The 22,701-nt window shown below is 42.6% G+C and overlaps 1 protein-coding gene across 7 annotated transcripts in view; it reads left to right on the top strand.

Annotated features, from left to right (window-relative positions):
- TSNARE1 (t-SNARE domain containing 1) overlaps positions 1-22,701 on the top strand; it is a 462,920-nt gene that overhangs the window by 158,397 nt on the left and 281,822 nt on the right. For all 7 annotated transcript variants that reach the window (XM_066990792.1, XM_066990788.1, XM_066990790.1 and 4 more), the window contains one exon: positions 3,588-3,657. In XM_066990792.1, coding sequence (XP_066846893.1) covers positions 3,588-3,657 — 70 coding nt within the window. The remainder of the gene's footprint in view (positions 1-3,587; positions 3,658-22,701) is intronic.

The following is a 22,701-nucleotide window of genomic DNA, read 5'->3' as shown; positions in this document are numbered from 1 at the left end:
TTTTCCTGCCTTACGCCAGCCTCTTAGGGGCTTTCCAAGTTCTCCATTGCATTTGGAGACCAAACCAGGCACCAGAAATGCTCCTCTCCCCTTAGCTCTCCGTGCTCTGCCTCTGTTGTTTGAATTTCCAAAATGCAAGGTTGTGGGCAGCTGTATTTTTTTCTATTTTTGAAGAACGAGTATTCTTAATGAAACAAGAAGTCAACTTTATACTGGGATTTTAAAGCACCACTGATTTTTGTTTGGTGTCACTACAAAAATAATAAATGCTGCATGTCTTGTTCCTCCTTGCTCTCCTTACTTTTCGCAGAAGTCTAAGTCTTTGGGATGATTTAAATTCGTATTGGGCAGCTGAGGACCTGGCTCCTGACCAAGGGGAATCTTTGCAGCTCTGAGCTAATCTTGGCAGATCTCACATATAAATGCCTCCCGTTCCCCTTTTCTGCTGTGGATATGGAAATCTTCCTTGTGTGTTGAATAAAAGCCATAGCCAGGATCGTTGGTTCTGTTTATGTGCCACTGGCTCATTCTTCTGCCAGTTCATGAGCTTAGGGACTTTTTTTAACCCATCTCTTATAAAACTGTCAAGGGGTAGAGGGAACTTTTACCTATTCTTTGCATCTGCTTTCCGTCTCTAGTTCTTTGGGGACTGTCTCTGCTGAGCATAGTTTGTTTGTTGAGCAGTTTGTCTGATAAGGCTTTGGCTTCTCTGACTTTTACATTTCCTTCTTTAGTTGATTTTTCCCTTTGGGTGAAAAAAAAAACAAACAAAAAACAAAGCACAAAACGAAGCTCAGGTACTGGGTGAGTTTGCCTGGTTGATGGCTTTTTTTTCCTACTCATTTTTATGAAGGTTTTGCATTTCTGTCAGAGCATGGCTTTTAGCTGCCTCTCAGTAAATGCCTTATAAATAAGTAAAATAAATAACACTCGTAAACGGAGCTAGGTTGGCGCATCGTGTCTAAAGGGCTGATCGCTGGAGGATATACTGCAGGAATCAGACCTGTTCTGACCAGATGGAGAACCTGAGTGCTCTAATGGGTCTCTTCCCTCTCTAATTCCTGTTACTTGCTCATTAATGACTCCCCGTGACAGGCTGGTGCCATGTGCAGTCCCATTACCTTGATCTGAGAGGCTGAGCAAAGGATTTTTCGGCATCCCCCAGGTGTGATAAAGTCTCCGTTGCCATCTAGGGATGGTTTCTCATCCCCCATTGATTTTAAGGATTGTGATGGCGTAGACAACTGGTGCCAAACTTTCAGTTTATGTAAATCATTGCAGCTCCAACAGCAGTGATCTCCGTGGATGCCTCATCTCGGAAGACTAGCATATGCCTTTTTTAATGTTAAGTGTACAAGGATTTTTAAGTAAGATGTCTGTTTTAGCACTGGCTTCACAGCATCAATCCAGCACAACTTGACATTTTGCTTCTTTGGTAGCTCGAATGGTCAGAACCGGTAAACTTGGGGGGAGATTTTCCACATCCAGCACAAGAACCATGCAGATTTCAATAGGGATCTTCTTAGCCAAAGCAAAGTAGGTCTGTCCCAAAATACAAAAGAGCTCAGTCCCCTGAGATCCAGCTCAAGTTTGCATCTCAGTTGTGCTATTTCCCAGGTAAGAGCCATATCAAATGCCAACGTCTTGTGTGTTCCACAGCACGTATCTTGTCCTATAGGGATAACTGACCTTTATGTATTTGTGTAAATATTATGTTCAAGTTATAATGTCAGATCAAATTTTAGGATGGGGACTTAAACCTGAGTCATTTTCTTACCTGACCAATGTGTGCTTTGCTCTTCTCTTGCAATCCTGTCTCAGATTCTTCTGCGTGTAAGTTTTGAACAGTTTTGTGCAAAAGGAAAACTGTTTCCTACTCTATTGTTGTCTGAAGCAGGCAGCAGCAAAGGTCCGTACTGCTCTTGCAAAAAAGCACCTGCCTATCGGATCTGTCTTCCCTCAAGCCCGTGTTCATTTCTAGGAAGAGCTGGCAGAGAGTCCTTCACTTTGGATTGCCTTGGTTTTACGGCTCAGGTTATAGAAAGGTGCCTGGATGCTGTAGCTGCTCTTCTCCCTCCTTGAGCTGCACACATGACGTTGACGTGTTCCTAGAAATTCAACGTACAAAGTGCTTTTGCTACCTTAACTCGCTCTCTGTTCTCCAAGGACATTCGAGCAAGCATCGTGCTCTGCAGCGCCCTGAAGGGCTGCTGGGCCTGGAAGTATTTTTAGTTTTGTCTTTGAAATGGACAAGTTGCATGGGAGATTGAGTTGTTAGGATTGTGGAGCAGAATGAGAGAGTATTATTATATCTGTGAGATCTTTGCAGGATCAGTGCTGTTAAACTAGAGAAGCAAATGGTTATTAGTGAAAACTCTCAATTTATTCTTTAAAACATTGTGCATCCAGCAAAGGATAATAATTATGAGCTCAACTGTAGACAGCTCCTTAAGGCTTTATCTTACTGAGCTGCCAAGCTCTGTACTGAGATCTGCTGTTGAGATCTAGCAGTGTGGTAAGCAAGGTGAAAATATGTGGTGGTATTCAAGCTTGTTTTAATACCATGTCCAAGTAGTTTTTGTCTCTTTTTGTGGTGTTTGGTGTCAACCCACAGAAGCCCAGAAGAAAAGAAGGCATTCAGCTTTGTCTGCCAGTGTAAAAACAGTTGAGTGATTTGTTCAAAGCTGTAGACCGAGACCAAGTCTGCAATCATTAGAACAGAGGATATCTTAAATTTCAACTGGAATAGCTAAGCCATGTTTCTAATCTGTTGTTGTTTTTTTTTCCTTCCTTAAATATTGAAGTGTGACTGCTAACTGATCATAAGCTTTTTTTTTTTTTTTTTGAGAAAACCCCACGTGTAAACAGAAAGAATGTCATTCATTTAGCATCTTTCGTTACTGAAGGTCTTGAAGTGTTGTGCGTACTTGATGTGCAAAGTCCAAACGTAATGATCTTCTGTTAATCTGAGAATGAAGATGTGGCAGTGAACACACACAAATATATATATTATATATATTTCTTAAATGTGAAGTTACTGTGTATTGCAAAACAAACCACGTTTCCAACTTCGGATCACTTAGGGTAGAGCATTCATTCTTCTCTCCTGATGGAAAAGCCCAAGAAGCTCTCCAGCTCAAGCACATGAGATAATCACAGTAAAGCACCTCATTTTATCTGAGCTAAAAGAAAAGATTTTGACTGTTAAAGTCCTGAACAATGAGTTAGAAGATATTGCAATGGCTGATAGGGTTCAGGCTCTTAATGGCCATTTGGAGCAATTCACAGCTATGTTGTCATGTCCTGTCATGCCACAGCACCTGTGGAATCTCCATTTCTTCATCCTAGGGACCCAATTTATCCACTTTGGGGTAGTGGGCATTGCCTAATGACCCCTTTGTGTCATTTTGTGACACCTGTCCAAAATGTGACCAACCTGTGACACCTTTGTTTGGCACCTGTCCAAACACTACTTCATTATGTTGTTTTGAAAGGAAACAAATTAAAAGACAAACGAATGAAAATCCATTATTTTTTCTTTGGAAAGGTGTGCTGCTTGTTTATCTTTCTTTCTCTGCTGTTGACAGTGACCTCTCTGGAAAGAAGCCTTCGATCCCTGGGGACCTCAAACGATACTCAAGAGCTGCAGGATGGACTGTGAGTCTCTTTTGAATTGCTACAGATCTCTCTTTGTCCCAGCCTTTTCATTTTTTTTTTCCCCTCTATCCTCACCCTTTTTCCTGTCCTTTTTTATAGTTGGACACTTTTTTGTCAGGCTTACTTCATTTTCTTCCTTTCTGTTGGTGATTAATGATGGTAAGACATGTATTGATCCTATAAAGCTTTGCTTGTGCTGCTTTCAGGTGGCGGAGAATGGTAGGTAGATAACAGAAAATGATGGCCTACAGTGAAAGACCTTTTTTTTGTGGTTGTGTATGGGTTGTTTATTTTGTTGTTTTTTTAATGTGAAGCCAGACTTGGATGCTTGTGTAGCTCTTTTCCTTCCTTCCTTCCTTCCTTCCTTCCTTCCTTCCTTCCTTCCTTCCTTCCTTCCTTCCTTCCTTCCTTCCTTCCTTCCTTCCTTCCTTCCTTCCTTCCTTCCTTCCTTCCTTCCTTCCTTCCTTCCTTCCTTTCTTCCTTCCTTCCTTCCTTCCTTCCTTCCTTCCTTCCTTCCTTCCTTCCTTCCTTCCTTCCTTCCTTCCTTCCTTCCTTCCTTCCTTCCTTCCTTCCTTCCTTCCTTCCTTCCTTCCTTCCTTCCTTCCTTCCTTTCTTCCTTTCTTCCTTTCTTCCTTTCTTCCTTTCCTCTTTATCAATGACAATGAATCTAAGAGGAGTAAAAAGAGAGAAGGAGCAAGAAGATATTTTATAGGCAGAAAAGTGTGCTGTGGTATTGAAACCTGCATCACAGCATCACACAGTACAGCACAGAGAAGATGAAACTTCAGTTTCACTTGCAATAGATACAGTTCATTAAACTCTCTTCTGGATATGTGTATACACAAACACGCACAGTTAGTTTTCATTGTATGCATGCTAATTAGAGAATTAAAATGGCTTTTCCAAATGTAGCACAATTTATTAAAGCTGCTTCCCTTCATGCAGCCTGCATACAAAAATCAAGTACTTAGGACGTGGTTCTGATTCTGTATATATGACTGCATTTCCTAGTGAGGTTCAGCTGTGAACGGAGGGGAGAATTTGGTTTCTGTTTCTTTATATTGGCATTATTCTCTGTAGAAGTGCCTGATGTGCTTGACTTGCCTTCTCGATGCAATATAATCTCTCAGACTGGTTTGCAGTCTCTCTCCTCTTTCCAATCCATTGCTTTCATCTGTGCTTCAGATCTGCCGTAATTCACATATACTCTGTTTTGCAAACTGGAGGATTAAAAATAGTAATAGTAATAATAGTCAGAAGATTTAGATCTAATTTTAGGAGATTGGAGAGGATGTAAGAGTAAAGAGTCAGCCTGTGGAGATCAATGTAATCAGGAAAGATGTTTACAAGTACAAAATTATTTGTAGCATAAACTGCCCTTGTAACTAATGGAGATCTTTTACCAAGGATGGCTTCCGATCACCCAGAGCATCTATTGTGCTTACATTCCTAAACTATTTCTTTTTTATTTAAGAATCAATTCCTTGGCTCCTCAGAGCACTTCAAAAACATGGCTAGATAATTTTCTTCTTTCCTGAGCAGTTACATAAATAGATCCATAATGCACTAATTGCAACGATTATTTTTGATCTTGGAATTATCATTAATTGTCCAGGTAGCTAAATGCAGCATATTTTTATTTTAACCATGCTTCCTTGTCCCTGTCATCAGCCCCAGAATTCCTCCAGCTCTCTGCTTCCACCCTCCTGGTCTATCCCCTCTCCCCAGGCTTTATAGAAGGTTTCTCTTGATTTCTCCTGTTTTCCTCATTGCATCTCCAGACTGAACAGTTGCAGGGTGCCAAGCAGAGGAGGACCAGCAGCTGTCTTCCCCTCCATCATCCCATTCTTTTCTCCTGTCCTAAGACTGGTGTGTCCTTCACACTGACCCCATTTCATCGCCAGATGCGTGCAAGCAGCTTTGAATGCTCTGCGTGCGTCTCTGCCCATCTCTCATGAGAGCTGCACCAGCAAAAAGCAGCGCGCCATGAATCATGAGAGCCGGCAGGGCTGCGTATATCTCTAAGATCAGGAACAAGCAGGGGGTCGGCTCTTCAGGTGAGACCTTTGGGGCAGCATTTTCTGCTTCCCCAGCTGCAAATCACGGCTTAAAACTCTTGCTCCTTTGCCACTCGACCCCTTTCCTTCAGAGGCTGATGCATGCTTCTCCTTGAACATCCTCTAACTTGGAAGACGGATTGGGAGCAACGAGTGAACATTTGGTAGGTTTATAGCCTCGGCTATTAGAAAAATGGTAGTGTTTGTGGATATCTAAATAATAAAATCACCACACCTTCTCTTTCATACTAACTAGGTGACTTACCACTCTGCTGTCAGGCAGGCGAGGGGAGGCGGAGTATTTGAGATCAGGGGTTCGTGGTGAGAAATGGTCCTGCCACGAAGGACGTTTAGTAACCGTAGTCTGTGCACTGCGATAGTGTTTGCTTACCTTGCTGCAGGATCTTGCTAAAAACAATACATGAAGCCAAGTTTCAAGTTGCCTGACTTTTAAAAAGTCCTGCAGACTTTCCACCTCTTATGCACGGGGCTCGTAAGGGCATGACAGGGAGGCTGATTCAGACGGGGGCAGACTTCTCGCTGTCAAACTGGGCTCTTCCCTTTGCTGAAACGCCTTCTCTCCCTTTGATAGCTGAGTCATTCAGGATAAGGACTGCACCTGTGGCAAGTGAATTTGGGACGAGTTCCTCCCAAACAGGGTGCCGGTTCTAGTCAGTGAGACAGAGATGGCTGGTGATGTGTGAACAGGGTATATACGAGATCCAGCTGCCAGTAACCTTGGTCAAAGCTCATCCCAGAGCCAGCTCTAATACTTGTGTGCGACGTGCTTGGAGCTGGAAGTGCAGGAAAGCGAAATGTAAATGCCCATAAGAAGCTCTAGATGGAGTCGGCTGAATGCAGCTGACCCCGGATTAATTGGGAAAGGAGCAGGAGCAAAAGGAAGAAGGATGCACAGAGCTAGGGTGAGGAGCTAGGGCCATTAGGCAATGCTGACAGCTTTTTCCATTGATACATGGCTGCAAACAACTTGTTAAGTACTGATCCCATGCAAGAAAAATGTAGAGATTTTTTTTTCCTAACTGTTGGTTTAATAATCCAAGCTCGCAAGCAATTTATCTCCCTCCTTGGTCCCAGGGTGTGGGATTCAGGAGATTCCCTGAAGTTAGGCACTGACGGTAACTAGCCCTTAATTTGGGCAAAATAAAATGAAGTGCCTGGAAGAATCACTGTCTCAAAGAGACAGTCCACAGGCTGCAGTGAGGATAAAGCTTCCCCATGTACCACTGGATATTCTTCCTAGGAAAAATATGAGATAGGAAAAAATGTAAAAATATAAAGCTGGCTTTTTTATTATTCTTTTTTTATTTTTATTTTAGCAGAAAAGGTTGCAAGCAGCTTTTGATGGCTATCTCGAAGACACAGGGTCGAGCTGTTAGTGGCAGGACGGGTCTGTGAGTCCCTTCGCTGCAGTCCGGTTGACCATGACATTGTTCCATGCTTCCCAAACAAGGCTTCCTGGATAGCTTACACACAAATATATCCTCTCATTCGACACTTAGCCTTAGCTTAGCTTATTTCAGGGCAAGGTCAATATGATGCTGTAGTGAATTACAGTTGTACCCCCCCTTTTTTATAAGCGATGGGATGGAGCCGATGACTCTTCATGCTGCAGCATTTTTTGGTTCCTTTACCAGTCACCACCAGGAGAATTTGCCTGTTTAACGAAGGGATGTGAGGAGGATATTTTTGGGGCTTTTAGAACTGATGAGATTTTTTAATGTGTCCATGCTACAAAATGTGTTGATTTCTCCTGATTTGAAAAAAAAAAAAACACAAAACCAACAAATTTTGGCTTCCACCTCCTTTTCCTGATTGACTGTTTTTTTTTTCTTTTTGTTTTTCCAATTTGCAGATGATAGAAATATGTAGATATGTTTTTCTGCAGCTGAGGGAGGACTCAGCTTTACATCTGTACACTGCATGAAAATAAGCCTCCTGTTCTTGTAGAAGTGATCTGGCAATAGTCAGTCCTCTCTATTATAAATCCTTCCCAGTCCCCTGGAAAAATCAGACATCCTGACACTACAAGATTGCTATCAGAGAACCCATAAGGACACAGATCCTCCTGTATTTGAGTCCTGATTAAGAAAATTCCTATGGCTACAGCCTGATTGTCACATCTAAGCAGTATTAGTGGATATATACTCATGAAGCAGTCACTGTCTGCAGAACACTGACAAAGTGCATGCTTTTTGATGTATAATACTTTAATGATTTTATTAGGGCTATGCAGCAGAACTGATTACGGTGCAGTACTGCAAAGGAGATTCAAAGTATTTGCTGAACGGGAAGCACAGTTTTCAGATCCGAGCTGCTCAGGGGTGAGACAAGGGCAATGGTCCTGAAAGGGGCAAAAAGTGCAGCTTTTGGATCACTGATTGTATCTGCCTTTTGGCCAGACAGTAACCTCAGAAGGCACCTGTTTTCCCTGGGAATGCAAATTAAGCCAAAATTCATATATGGTTTGCCATATTCTTTGCTGGGATTTGGAGTAAGTCCATCTTCCTCTCCATTCCCTGGTAAGTATGCCAGATCACTGGCAGAATTTCCTGGGGTAAATAAAATCATTTAATCAGTTTATCTCATCATCACATGTTTGTGAAATCAAGCGATGCCTCTGGGGAACCACTGCCCCTGTGATGTACAGGGTGCTCCGTTTGGGTTGCTTTCGGGAAGAGAAGTGCCTCTGTGCCAGCCTGTCTGAGCAACAAGAATTAATTAAAGAATGACAATGAGCACTTCTGTCCACTCCAGCTCACTCAGTGGTGTTTTGCTGGATTTATAGAAGTGTTTTTGAAAACACTTTGGCGTTCAGGACATGGTTGTTAAGTCTGTGGCGTATCGGATTCAACCGTGGCTGTTGATGACACCTTCACGTCACCTTCATTATGGATAAGGCACCTGCAGGTAGGTGTCTTCGTGGGCTTGGCCAAGGGCATCTGTCAAGCTTCAGGTCATCGCAGTAAGATGGAGGACCCTTGAGGCTACTGAGATGCTCCAGGGTGTCTGAGACACGCGTGGGACTGGCGGGTTTAGTGCAGGACTTGCTGTTCACTCCTGAAATAACAGCTGTGGGCCTGGTGGCAACCTAGGACATCCCAAGGGACACCAGCTGTCCCCCTGAACCAAATGGGAGAATCACCACTGCTAGTTCACCTTCTAGGCGATTGATAAATAAAATTCAGATTCATCCCACTGAACTGATATTACGGTAAGAGGCATAGTAACCCTGGCTTTTCTGGGGAGCTGTGGGGTCATTTGTACCTTGGGGGGACTGAAATGCCCTTCAAAAATGCCCAGCTTTCTCTGTGTGTGCTCCAGGGAGGCTGAACGGTTGTCCTCATTGGTAGGAGCCTCACCATCCTCCCGGGGAGGCAGATGTATCCCCACCTCTTGGGTTTTTTTGAATTGTCTTAAAACACTAAAGGTTTGTTTCTCAGTTCATTTTATCATTTATGCTTATTGTTTCCTTTTTCTTTCTTACCCATATGTTTGATAAGTTGGAGGTATAGCTTAAAAATAATAAAAGATTTCAAAAAAAAATAATCCACCAAGCTTCTGTTAAGAAGGTTTTAATTCCTGTGGAATGCAGATTCACTTAGAGCAGAAAGATATCTTAAAGACATAATTTACTGAAAGAAGATTTTTTAAAAGTAAATCAGACAGAAGCTTTTAAGTGTCAGCATGTTTAATTAAGGGTAGGATTTAATAATATTTTATATGGTTTTGTTATTCTGCTTGTATAAGCTTAAAAAAAAAAAAAAGATTTCCATAAATATTTTGAAATGTCGTTTTGATTCTGTTAATATGTTAAACCCTTCAAAGTAATACCTTCCCTGTTCAACTCAAAGCAGTCGGATTAACTTTATCTGTCCTCCTTTTATCGCTGTTGGCATCAATTTCTGACATGAAAACCTTCTAGGTTTGGCAGTAAAAATGGGTTGCCAGATTGCAAAATTTGCATTTAACTGTATAATACTCTTGCTGTATTAATAGTTGTATTTATGTGACAGATCTCACCCTTAAGAATCCCAAAGCTCCAGATATGACATCTCTGTGATAAACTGCAAAAGCTGGTGACAAACTGCAGAACTCTCCAATGATGATAAATTCATCTCCTTTTGACCACCTTCCCTGCTTAGAGAGGTCCTTCGCATGCCTGAGCAGCTTCTAATGGTCACTACAAATCAATCTGTCAGAGAAAAGTTTTCCTTTTCAGTGTTTTCCTCACCGATTGTCCTTGCCAGAGGTCTGAGATGGGCAGAAATCCTAGCCAAAGCAGTATCTTCCTGTGTCAAGATATCAGCCTCTGGAAATAAGCTGTGAATTTTAGATCATGAGGTGATGGAGTGATGTTGTTATTTGTGGCAAGTAGTGAGTGCTCCAGGAGGTGCAAGCAAGGGAACAGGGAACAAAAGTATGTAGGGAATAACCAAACCTTTGCTCTTGAAGGTCTCCTACTCCTGCTGCTTGTCACGTTGCCTTTTCATGCTGTCTCATGTCTTGGCTTTCAATTTTTGGTCTCTCCTTGGTGTCATGGTGAGTCATGGAGACAAGACCATAGGGGCCTGGTCGCTGCTGGTGCCTCCACAGGTAAAACTGGCTGAATGACAGGACCCAGAGGGTGCTAGTCAGTGATGGGAAGTCTAGTTGTAGGCTAGTAATAAGGAGAGTACCCCAATGGTCAGTTCTGGGCCTTTAACGTCTTCATTAACCATCAGAGTACACCCTCAGCAAAGGAGTGGCTGATGCACCAGAAGGCCTTGCTGCCGTCTAGAGGGACCTCAACAGACTGGAGAGGTGGGCTGGCAAGAACTTTGTGAAGTTCAGCAAGGAGAAATGTGGGGTCTTTCACCTGGGGAGGAGCAACCCCAGGCACTGGGAGATACTGGGGGCCACCCAGGACCAGGTGGGCCCAAAGGTCCCTCCCAACCTCAACCAGTCTGTGATCCTGTGAAAACTGGGTTGCACAGGAGCCCCAGCCTTCCCACCTATTCTTGCTCCCACGTCGTTTGCAGAATCGCCCTTCAGCTTTAGATCCAGTTGGTTGAAGACCAGGGATGTCAGATTTGGGAGCTGATGAACAGGAGAAATTGGTTACACGGTGTGAGCACAGGCCCGTGCAAACACAAGGAAATAGGGCCAGGGTCTTCATGCTGTTCAGATCGTAGATCTTGGTAAATGGAGAGATGCCTTTCGTATCCTGCCAGTGACTAGATGCAGTAAAAATCAGCTCTCTCCCCTCCTCCCAAAAACCCTTTTGATTCAGTGCCTAAGGAGAAAAGAAAAGAGCACACCCCCGTTTTGGAAGCTAAGTGCATTGTCAAGCAAGTGCTGTACTTGTAGCAAGAAAATTTGACACTAGCAGAAGCGAAGCTGGATATTGCTGTGTGTAAAAATACTGTAATGCTTGGTCTTTTTATAAATTTATTCTAAGATGCTTATCTGGAAAATGCTGAATTCACAGTGATGTTATTTGTGTTTGTGGGTGACAGCAGAAGGAATAAATAAATAGAATAAAACTCTCCCTCTTTTTTCAGCACTTAGACCACCATACTAATAGCAGTACTTTGGGTAATTTTGAAGAAGCCTTTCTGAGCCTATTCAATACAAAAATATGCAGATCTTCCTTCCTATTATTAGCCAAAATGCTTCTTCTAAATTTTGATTTTATTTTGTTTTCTATTCTCATATTAGAAACAAAATGTGCCGTTTGAAAAGATTAAATATTGGCATTTTGAGTGAGCAGTGTGAAATCCACCCCCCCAAAAAAAAAATATTAAACTTAAAATATTTTGCCTCTTTCATCTCTCAGAGTTAGAGATAGAGAAAGACAAGTTTTCCTTCTGCGCAGCCTGCAGAGGGCAAATAATTTGTTATTTGGGTTGAAATATCCACAGGCGGAAAGTTTATCTTATGACATGAGATCCTGGTTGGAGTGACTTGCCTCTGGATTCGTTAGCATAAGTTTTGTAAACTTTCGGAGACCAAAATAAGAATCCTGAGGCAGAGAGCAGGGCTGTCTGCATGTTTACGGTAAGTTTTTATGCCTATAGTTACACATTCAGCAGTGCAGCTCATATTGATTGACTGGGGGACCTGTGGGATGAAGTTCGTTTAATAATTCATGTATGCAGGCACGGAGTGTGCCATTGTTAGGGCTGAGCATCCAGCTTGCCGCAGAGTCCTTCAGGGGTCTGGCACACTAATCCAAACATGCTAATGTGTAGTGAAATACTTCTATTGGCTTTGTGTAAGGTCTCGTTTATTCCCCAAGTCTTATGCTAACCGTAAAGCCAGGAGCGGCGATCCTGTCGACGGGAATGACGTTTGTTGTGATCCGTGGCTTCGGCTGATCTTTCAGTCGTACTTCTGGAGGCTATCTGTTGAAGCAATTAGCATCCTCGAACGTTTGCTGACTTGGGGGGGAAAATAAAAAATAGAGTCCAATCTTAGAGAAAACTGAGGGGGCCTGCCGAGCCTTTTCATGCTAGAGAAGTCACTCTGGCTCGCTAACATCACTGCATTTTTTCAGCACAGTGCTCAAATGGCTGAGCCCTTCTATACCATGCTTACTCAGGGCCATCATAAACCCTCTGCACAGAGACATCCATCTTCCCACTACTTGAGGCACCACCAGGAGTTAATCAGATCTTTGGGCAATTTGTGTGGACGAGAGATGTTTTAACTGAGTAAGAAGATGGTTTCAGCAGGAAACATTTCCACAGTGCTAACGTGAGATGAAGGAATTCCCATTGGATTATTGGGTTTAATCCCCTGGCCCTAAGTTGTTTTCTTTTTTTTTTTTTCTTTTTAGGAAAAAAATTCTTCACTGCAAAAGTTGGGAAGTACTGGAACAGGCTGCCCAGGGAAGTAGTTGAGTCACTATCCCTGGAGGTTTTCAAAAAGCATGGAGATGGAGAGCTTAGGGACATGGATTAATGGTGGACTTGGCAGAGCTAGGTTAAAGGTTGGACAAGATGATCCTAGAGGTCTTTTCCAACCTAAATGATTCTGTGATTCTATGATTCTGTAAGTAGAACTATGTAAACCAGATGAGGTTGCTCTTTGGGAAAATGTTTTGGAGGCAGAGAAGTGAATAATGTCAGATAAAAACCACAAAGAAAAGAGTAGAGAACCTGTGGCTGCCTTAAATAAATTATAATTTTAGTATAGATTTTACTGGTTGTTGGTAATGTTACAGTTTCAGGAATTTACTTTGTGGCTTAGGAGATTTATTCCAGAAAATGGTTGTGATCAGCCGTGGATCCACAGCCTCATCTTGACTAACCATGCTGAAGGTCAAGCGTCTGACAAACGCGCATTTTATGTTGAAGAAAGTCAATCCTCAGAGGGATTATATGTGTTTACCAGAACATTTTATATCACTGTCTCCTTATATTCTCTCTCCTGGTGTTCACAAAACGCAGACGCAATTTGTACATGAAGAGCTTGCCTCTTCGCGTCCTGTGATCTTCATGCATTCAGTCTTGCAGAATAATGAATAAGTAATGTCATGCCTCTTTCCTAGATTGCTGTGTCACACAACAGGAATCTTCCTTCTGGATTTACGACGATGAAGGAAACAAATCTTAGTTCCCCGGTACACATCCATAGGGGTTAAACTGGCAGTGGAGGAATTTAAGAGTTAGTTTTTTAATAGCAATACAGTAAATAAGTGCAGAAGGTTAAAACTGTGCAGCTGGCCCCCTACACCGCACAACAGCAAACAGTTAATAAAGTTTGAGTGTTTGAGTACCAGGAGTGCTGTGGACTTGGTCCCATGGCAACAACCACCTTAGGAAAGGTGCAAGACAAAGAGAGCAAACTTGTACAAGCATTCAAAAGGTAGAGCATTCAGTAAGGCTTTTGTTTCAGCTGTATTTTTTCTTTTCTTTCTCAGGCTGCAAGAAACGTTAACCCCATGTGCCAAAGGCTGGTCTAACACCCTGTTTGTTTATTGTCTTGGAAGTGTGTTTATTGCGTTAAAAATGAAAATATCCTCCCTTTTTTGGAGAGATCTCTTGTCTTGAGAGTGAGTGGTTGTAGCTGGAGTCCAGTGTTGCTTCTTGGAGGAAAAACCTAGGGTGGGAGGTGGAAGCATAACTTAGAAGGATCAGCAGCTTTTGTTTCTGGTGCTGACCCCTAAGAGGTGCAAAATGGAAAACCCTGGATATAGCTAAAAATAGCAAGTATCAGGGCTGTCTTGTAAGCTTGCACTTAACTTTTGGATGCCTTTTGGAGCACGGCTTTTTGAAGGACTTTGGAGGAATCTGGTTGGGATGGTTAAATACAGATGTAAAAGGAAGGGGTTGGGACAGGTTGCCAAAATTTTGATCCCCACAAATGGTGCTGCAGGATGGGGAGGGGTGAGTTGGTGGTGGTTCTTGCTCAGGTGAGCCATCACTAGGGGAGGGAAGGAGATGAGATCAGAAACAGTTTTGCTCTGCAGATGACTGTGCAAGCTCAGCTGGACCAGGAGAAGCTGGAGTTGTGTGGCAGAGAGCAGTGTTGACGTGGGTTGGGAAGTGTTAAAAATATTTTCTGTAGATGGGAGTCCCAAGAACTGGAAGAGGTTCAGGGAATCAGTGCTTTGAGGGCTCCCAGCTTATGTTCAGGATCGTGTCTCTTTTCCTATGTGAAGCTTTAAGTGCACTTGTTTCTTTTCAATATAATAACCCAGTAACAAAGTCTGGTGCCTGACATTTTTGTTGCGGCTTTATGGTACTGCACATGATTGCAGTCGTGTTATGATATGGCAAGGTTAGCGATAAAACCATCTCAGCTGGTTAAACTGGTGGTGATGGATCATTTCTGCACGTGGACCATTTAACTGTCTGAGATAGCAGATTGCAAATGGGATTTAGCAGGGGTTAGTATTAGCTGCTGAGGCATTCAAGAAGGTGGGCAAAGCAGCTGAGTTATTTGCCAAAAAGCAGGTTACAGCAGCAAGTTGACAGGAGCTTTAGATTATAGCGTTGATAAAGCCCCTCAGCCTTTCCTGCTTGATTCACAAGTGGAGTAGAGGGAAAATCCAGCTATGTCACATTGTCTGAAGAACAGAAATGAAAGAAAGTAAGATTATTGAATTGCTGAGCATGGCAAATTCCCCCAAGCCCTGCAGAATAATGTATTTTAGCCATGCTGTACAGTTTATAAAGGTCAGTTTGCACTTCAATTACAAATCTAGGTTTAGAGCTTTTAAAGGACACGGGGAAAAAAAAATAGTGATTTTTTTCTTCTTTTGTGATTACCTCTTGAAATGCTGATAATATTTCAGAATCATTTGTAAAAAGATTCATAGTACTATAGCAACAGGCATTTTAAAAGCCTCCGTTGAAATGCTGAAAATTTAGCTCCTCGTTTTATTTCTCCATTTTGCAGATGGACAAAATAAGCCCGGTGAATTTTTAAGGTTTTTCAGTGAATTAATCAAAAGTTGGGAAGCAATCTTGTGTGAAAGATTCAGTTGAATAGCAAACCAGGTTTAATTAAAAAGAACCCACAATTTTTCTCTCTTTTTTTTTTTTTTTTCCCCTATCCTTTTTACTAGCATCCTGGCTGTTAATCTTCTTTATTGAATATGATTTCACTCAGTTGGGAGCGCAGGGTCTTTGCGTCCTAGTTAAATTTAGAGTTGACTGGGATGACAAGAGAAAAAGGTTTCAGGCAAGGAGGAAATGGCCAGAAAAAGGAATAACCTTTTCCCCCTGTATAGATATGATTGGAATAGGACAAGAAGCGTTAGTTTTAAATAGGTGTGTAGATGCCTGTGCCTTTTACCTTACCGTGCATGGCAGCCATCCCATAGCTCTGTAAATACCTCTTCTTGTTCTTGGCTATGCCTGAGTGACCACATCACTAACAAGCCATAAAGAGAGCAAGCTGGGTCACGGGGTGAAGGTTACTACGCTACAGGACCAGACCACGCTAATTATGGCACTGAGAAGTGATTTTGAGTGGATCCAGCTAAATTATTGCATTTCTCAGGCTTGCAGAGGGAGATTTTTTCCTCTAGCACCAGCTGAGGAAAGCTCCCTCCCTTGACACAAGTGCTGCAGTCTACTTTATGTGTGTCTTGGTTCAACCAATTATACCTGAGAGATGGACAATTAAAAAAGCATCTGTTTTTACAGCGAGAGCAGTCTGCCTCTGGCATTTTACTTGCCGTAGTGGTTTTCTACATAGAGGAGGAAGATAAGGGAGGGAAAATGGGGTCAGAAGGAAACAAAAAAGAAGAAAATTTTGGAGACGCTCTAATAAAAAAACTGTCAGCTGCACATGTACCTCCTGAACTGCCAGGCTTGCTGGATCCTTTCATGGAGATGATGGGCTTCAGGACCACCGTGTTTTTCCCTGCTTTGCCTAGTAGGAAATGTCGTATGGCTTATTGCTGAAAGAGGAGAGAGAACCCAAGAGATGTAGGTCAACATTTGTCATGTGTTTTCAAGTGTCCAAGCCACTGCTGGGGGCTGGCACATTGTGTTCCAATAATATAATTATATGTGTATTGTATATACAAGTATATATATATATGTATGCACAGTATGTAGGCACCCATACCTAATGATTAAAATGCTGTATGAGTGATATATAAGAATTATTGTGTTGTGTTTTCAAACGTCTTGTGTGTTGAGGTGAGGAGTGGCCATATAGACATACGAACTGTTGCTGGAAGGACATAAAATGAAAGACATTTGGGATTTGGGGGTTGCTTTAAGCTACGTCGCTCTTCAGCAGCAGTGGTTTAAGGGACCACTTTTCTTTGTTGTTTAGAAATGAAATGAGTATGCACAGTACTCTTCTCACACTTGTCAACTGGCAAGATGATGGATAAAGAGGAGCAAAGAAGTACTCATGCTTGTCAGTGATGCTTACACACCACTAAAAGCAAAACACATTATATTTGCTTGTGAAGATATTCCTTAATCCGGCTTCTAGATCACAGAGTGATTGTGCAGCTCTTAGAAAGCCAGAGCACCTCTTATTGCAGTCGTCCTGATTCTCTTTTTTGCAGAAAATACATTTTCCCCGGTCTGGACGGAGCAATTTTACCAATCCACCCATCCAAATAATACACATAAACCCAGATACGCACCTGCTTCCCTCGCTGTATTCAGCGGGGGCTGCGGGATGGGGAGAGCTGGAAAGAGCTGGTTTATGCATGAGCTGCCGTGCCTGCTCAGCAGAAGGAGCTTGTTCCTGCGCAGATGGGTAGGGTGACTGAAAAGTGCACCTTGGTGGCCTGCCTCGCTAATCTCTTCCCGCAGTATTTCGCAGTATTCACGGTGAACGACAAGTACCCCCGAGCAAAGTAATTTATTGCTGTGTAATTGCATGGAGCGGCGAGTGTGCTTCTTTTGTATAGAGGCTTGAGGCACACGGGGGATTTTTGTCTTAGACTGCACACAAATTGATTTTTTTTTCTAGATTTTGGGGGGGGGGGGATATGGTCAAGTTGAAGATACAAGTCTCTGTTGGCTAACTTACTTTTTCTAAAGCACTGAGAGAGTGCTTAGCATTGATTAGAGGCAGAGAAAAAAGCAATGGAAATAAAGACATGGCCCAGAGAGCCAGTTCATGTCTTGTTGAATACAGGATGCTCTGAATGTTTCACCAGATTTGATGCTTTTACATGTTTGTTAGTACCTTAGTAGGAGTACTTACGGGGCCCAGTAGGTATAGTATGCCCTAATACCATTTATAATATACCCTAATAACCATTAGGATGTAGCAACTTGCTCTTGAGTATACGCAGGCAAGCTTACTAGCTTTGTGCTTTGGTCTGAGTTGTCCAAGTGCCTTATCTGAGAATATTGCCATAGAAAGAAGACTCACCTGAGTCTCCCATGAGAGGCTCTGGAGTTTCTGGTGTGATATTCCTCTCTGAGGTTTCTCTGTATAAGCAGTGTCTTATTAATATTAGTATGAGCTGTTGGACCTATCAAGAAAACGTGGTGGCTTAATAAATGATGATGCAGGCAGCATTTTATTCATAAATGATGGAGCGGTTGGAGGCGCAAAAAGGGGAGTAGGAGATGAAGGAGGCATTAAATCTGGCATTTGTAGAGTGGGAAAATCATCAGTGTGAGGGGGAGCTGGAACATGATGGACTATTTATTGTGAGAGAGGAGAGATTTATGACGAGTATATGAATGGCTCACTGTTTTCCCCATCACCTCCTGTTTTCATGGAAGAATAGAGTTTCTAGCTGAAATCAAAGTTTGCCTAAGCAAGAACAACACACTGTTCAGAGCAACCAGGAAAAATAAATAACATAAGTAAAGAACCTCGTATTACATTTTAAACTACCCTTGGCACAGTGTAAGATGATTGTAAAATTGCAAAGATGCCTAGAAAACACAAACTCTGAATAATTCCTGGATGAAATGAAGAACAGGATTGACTTCAAAAGAATATTATACATAATAAAATTGAATAAAATACAGAAAGCTGACTCGGTCCTTTCATATGTACCCACAAGCATTCATGTTTGCTTTCTTCGTGCGTCTTTTCACTCCCCCATAAATTGGCTTAACAGGAATTATTCCTTTTCTTTACCATCTCTCTTGCGTTATGTAGGTACAATGGCACACCTTTTGCAGCCCAGCACCATCCTCCTATGCAGATGCAGTAGCACATCCTTCTCTGATCCATCTGCCTTATCATTTGCATCCTATGCGTCATTATCTATTATGGTTGTGAGTTTTCTCTAGGTTCTTGTGCACTCTTTTTAATAATCTTCTGACCCAAGGATTTAATATAGTCACATATTAATGATTTCTTAATTAAATGCAGATTGCAATGATGCCTTAGTTCCCTGTGACCACTCATGACTAGTTTTACAAATGGTTCGCTTAGCTAAAGCTTTAAAATGTGATCAAAGCATATGCATAAAAGTAGTGTCTGTTCACTGGCTTTTATGGGGTTTGCATATGTCCATTTGTACGGATTAATAAGGTTGTTCTGTATTTAAAAAGGTACTGCTCAGTATGTAAGTGTCTGAGAGTTTGGGAAGGATATACTCGGAACAAGTTGTATTTTTCTTCAAGGCTTTTTTTCTTTTCTTTTTTCTTTTTTCTTTTTTTTCTTTTTTTTTTTTTTAGGACTGATGTCATTTTTAATCCAATTTACTTGTCACAGCTGTGATTACTCAATGCAGGAAACAACAACAGACAGATTATTTTTAATCCTTTTTTAATCATTTTCCCTTCTTTAGTTTTGTGCTGTTAATACATGGCTGCGGAGTCTGAGCTGTGTGGATTGTAGCACGTTTAATTCTGACTCTTGAAATCTAGATCGGTGAGAATAAGGACAAACAAACAAACAAAAATGCAGTCCCTTCTGTTCGCCTATGAAGCCTGCAATCTGGCCTCAAGGCCATCCTAACCCCTGTTTTATTCAGCAGGGAGGTGTTAAGTAAAAAAATATTGTCCTGTACCTCTACCCACTGGAAGGGGGTACTACAGCAGTTCCTCTCTGAAATCTCTTGAACCCGATTCTTCAGTGCATTTTGTATATTCCAAAAATTATTATTATCACAGAACTGTGGAATCATTCAGGTTGGAAAGGACCTTCATGGTCATCAAGACCTACCATGGTGTGGTGGTTTTACCCAGCTGGGCAGCTGAGCTCCACCACAACTGCTGTCTCACTCCCCTTCCTCAGAGGGAAAGGGGAGAAAATACGATGGGAAGGGCTCAGGGGTTGAGATAAGGACAGGGAGAGCACTCATCAATTATCGTCACGGGCAAAACAGACTCAGAATCGGGAGATAAATGATATTTATTGCCTATTACTAACAAGCTAGAGCAGTGAGAAACTAAAAGCAAACTATAAACACCTTCCCTCCACCCTCTTCTATGTCACGTCTCCGAGGGGTGAGGGGAACGGGGAATGGGGGCTGCGGTCAGTCCCTGTCACTTCGTCTCCACCGCTCCTTCATGGCGTGGGCTGCCCACAGGCAGCAGCTCTTCAGGAACTGCTCCCACACGGCTCCGTCCCACGGGGTCCATCCCCCAGGAGCAAACTGCTCCAGCACGGGTCCCCCACGGGCGGCAGCTCCCCCCAGACCCCCTGCTCCTGCGTGGGCTCCTCTCCACGGGCTGCAGCTCCGGCCCGGGGCCTGCTCCTGCGGGGGCTCTCCATGGGCCGCAGCCTCCTCCAGGCCACATCCACCTGCTCCACCGGGGGCTCCTCCACGGGCTGCAGCGTGGAGATCTGCTCCGTGTGGGACCCGTGGGCTGCAGGGGGACAGCCTGCTCCACCAGGGGCCTCTCCACAGGCCGCAGGGGAATTGTGCTGTGAGCCTGGAGCACCTCCTGCCCTCCTGCTGCACGGGCCTTGGGGCTGCAGGGCTGCTTCTCACTCCTCTCTCCCAGCTGCTGTTGGCCAGTTTTTATTTTCCCTCTTCCTTAACTCATCTTTCCCAGAGGCCCAACCAACATCACTCACTGGCTCGGCTCTGCCCAGCAGCAGGTCTCTTTGGGTCCAACTGGAGCTGGCTCTGATCTGACATGGGGCAGCTGCTGGGCTCTGCTCCCAGAGGCCACTCCTGCAGCCCCCACTACCAAAACCTTGCCATGTAAACCCAACATACATGGGGACAATTTATAACAATTTATAATGGCTTAGAATGATACAGAGCAAAAAGACTGATTCAATATGTCCTCAGCTTCCTTCTTGCTCTTAAGTTTTCTTGGAGAGAAATGGAGAAGCCCTAAACCATCCGAGCCCCTAACAAAGCTTGTGACACCAATACTAAGCCAGGCTTTAAGCTTTCAGTCCGGTTGAAACCTTGTTTATTAAAGATGTAGATGCAAGGGTCCAATTTGTCCACTTTATTATAGCTATTCACTCTCCAAGCACCTCAACAAGGGGAAAAGAGGAACACATGGGTAAAGGAAGACATGAAACCCGTTGTATCTCTCTGCTTATTCCCGGTCCCCAGAACTAAGGTCTTTGCCTTCCGAGTAGAAAACATTCCCATGTTTTCAGTAGTATTATTGTAAGTTAGCTAAGAAAGACCCCTTTTGCCCTATTCTGCACAGCTTTGCATGGCTGAGATGCCGCAGGAGGGAGTTTGGTGCGTGCTGCCACACACTCCAGCAGCGATGTGCATGGTGGGTGTGCAACGCTCCTTAATGTGGTAATTAGGGAATGCCTGATTTAAACACACTACAAAGGGCCTGCTGTCATTTATTTACTTGTTTATTTGGGGGCTTTATTCGTTTGTTTGCTTTGAAAAATAACTAGCTTTAAATGTGCACAGCAAAAAGCCTCCGGCTGCAGTCCCTTGGGGTGTCCCTGCCCAGCGTGGGTCTCTGCTATTCCTCAGATTAAAAATAAATAAATAAAAAAATAAAAATCAAAACACACCCAAACTTCTCTTACTGAGAGTTCTGTTATGTAAATGTAATTAAAAAAAAAAGAGAGAGAGAAGAAAAGAAAAACACACACTTAAGTGGAGATAGATTATGTACTAACACGGCAACAAATATTGTGTAAAAATGGATTGGATTTAGCCTTCAACCTGGTGAAGCAACCAGGTTTAAATTTGATCTTTGACTTGAGTCCTTGGCTAAAGCCTGTGTTTCCAGGTGAAATATTGCAAGTGAAGTTCCAAGCCTAAAATAATTCACCACTACCTAAGCACTTGGTTGTGGCACATACCGAAATTTATCTCTGTCCTGCCTTCATTGCAGTGATGTCCGAGCTCCTGGTATTTATTACAGTTTTAGTCAGCAGTCCTTTGAATATCAAAATATGGTATGTAAAACTCCTACAATGTTTACTTCATTGGGACAGCAGCTGTGCTAGAAACAATCGTAGTAGTAATAAGAATGAGAAAGGTTGCTGGGAGGTATTTTAGTCACTGTCAGAGTTAGTATTTTATTTTCGTAACAGGTTTGTGTCTCTCAGGTAACCATAATAGCTGTATTCTAGGGACCAAAGGATGTAGCAGAATCAAGCTCAAGGGATCAAGCCCTTTGAGCTGCATGGAAATGTGTCCTCAACATCCCCCTGTGGCCCTCACCTTGCAGTAAACCAAGACTGTGCGTTTTGTTACACCCCCAAATCTTGTTAGTGTAAAGGGAGCACACCATCTTTATGGAACCACAGAGTTTTTGTGAGTCCAGTTATCACTGTAACAGTCTGATTGCCCAAGTTACCTAATTACTACAGAAAGGTTCATTAATAATGCACTTATAGTTGTTATTACTGTTTATTTCATCTTGTTAGTTCCCAGCTATTTAGTGTTCCTATTCTCTTTTTTCTCTCTAAAGCTGATTTTACGTGGTTGACAAAGTTGCATGACCATTGACGGAGCATCATGAGTTGTATTTACAAACTAGGATGTCTGGTACCATCTCATGTCTGCACTCCTCCATATCTTGTTTTGCCCTAGTTTTAAATAGACTGTTCTATCAGCAGAGAATAGCTACTCGTAATTACTAAACCAACATTCAACTAGGACAAATTTGTGCAGTTGCCATTGTCTAGAAAATTGTTATCGCAGCTAACATTAGCTCAAATGAAGTCTGAGAGTGAAGGTCAGTATAATAAATGGCTCTGTGTTATGCCCAGTCCTTCCAGATTTGGGAACTGATTTTCAAATGGGGAATGAATGCCACTGTATGACCAATATCTCCTGCTAATGAGAGTGTGTTTTGTCAGAACCAGGCATTAGAGCTCTCTGAAGGTACAATGCTTTTGACACAACTAGAATGTAGCTCCATTTTCCCTGGTTATTCATTACATCTGAGGGCAGGAAACAAATGGTACTTGCTATTCAATATATGGTGCAAGCAGCTAAAATGTCTTCCATGGCTTCTTTTATTGTCAAAAATACCTTCTTCTTCAAGTGGACTTAAATTAGCTTGGCACATGTATGTGTTCCTGAACAAAGATCAGGTTCTGCACTAGAGAAAAAGCATTGAGAACTCAAGTTGTTTAATTAAGGCTG

This window comes from Anser cygnoides, chromosome 2 (assembly GCF_040182565.1).
Source record: "Anser cygnoides isolate HZ-2024a breed goose chromosome 2, Taihu_goose_T2T_genome, whole genome shotgun sequence".
Taxonomy (NCBI): Eukaryota; Metazoa; Chordata; class Aves; order Anseriformes; family Anatidae; genus Anser; species Anser cygnoides.
The sequence above is the reverse complement of the archived record's forward strand: the minus strand, read 5'-3'. Positions and strand labels throughout refer to the sequence as shown.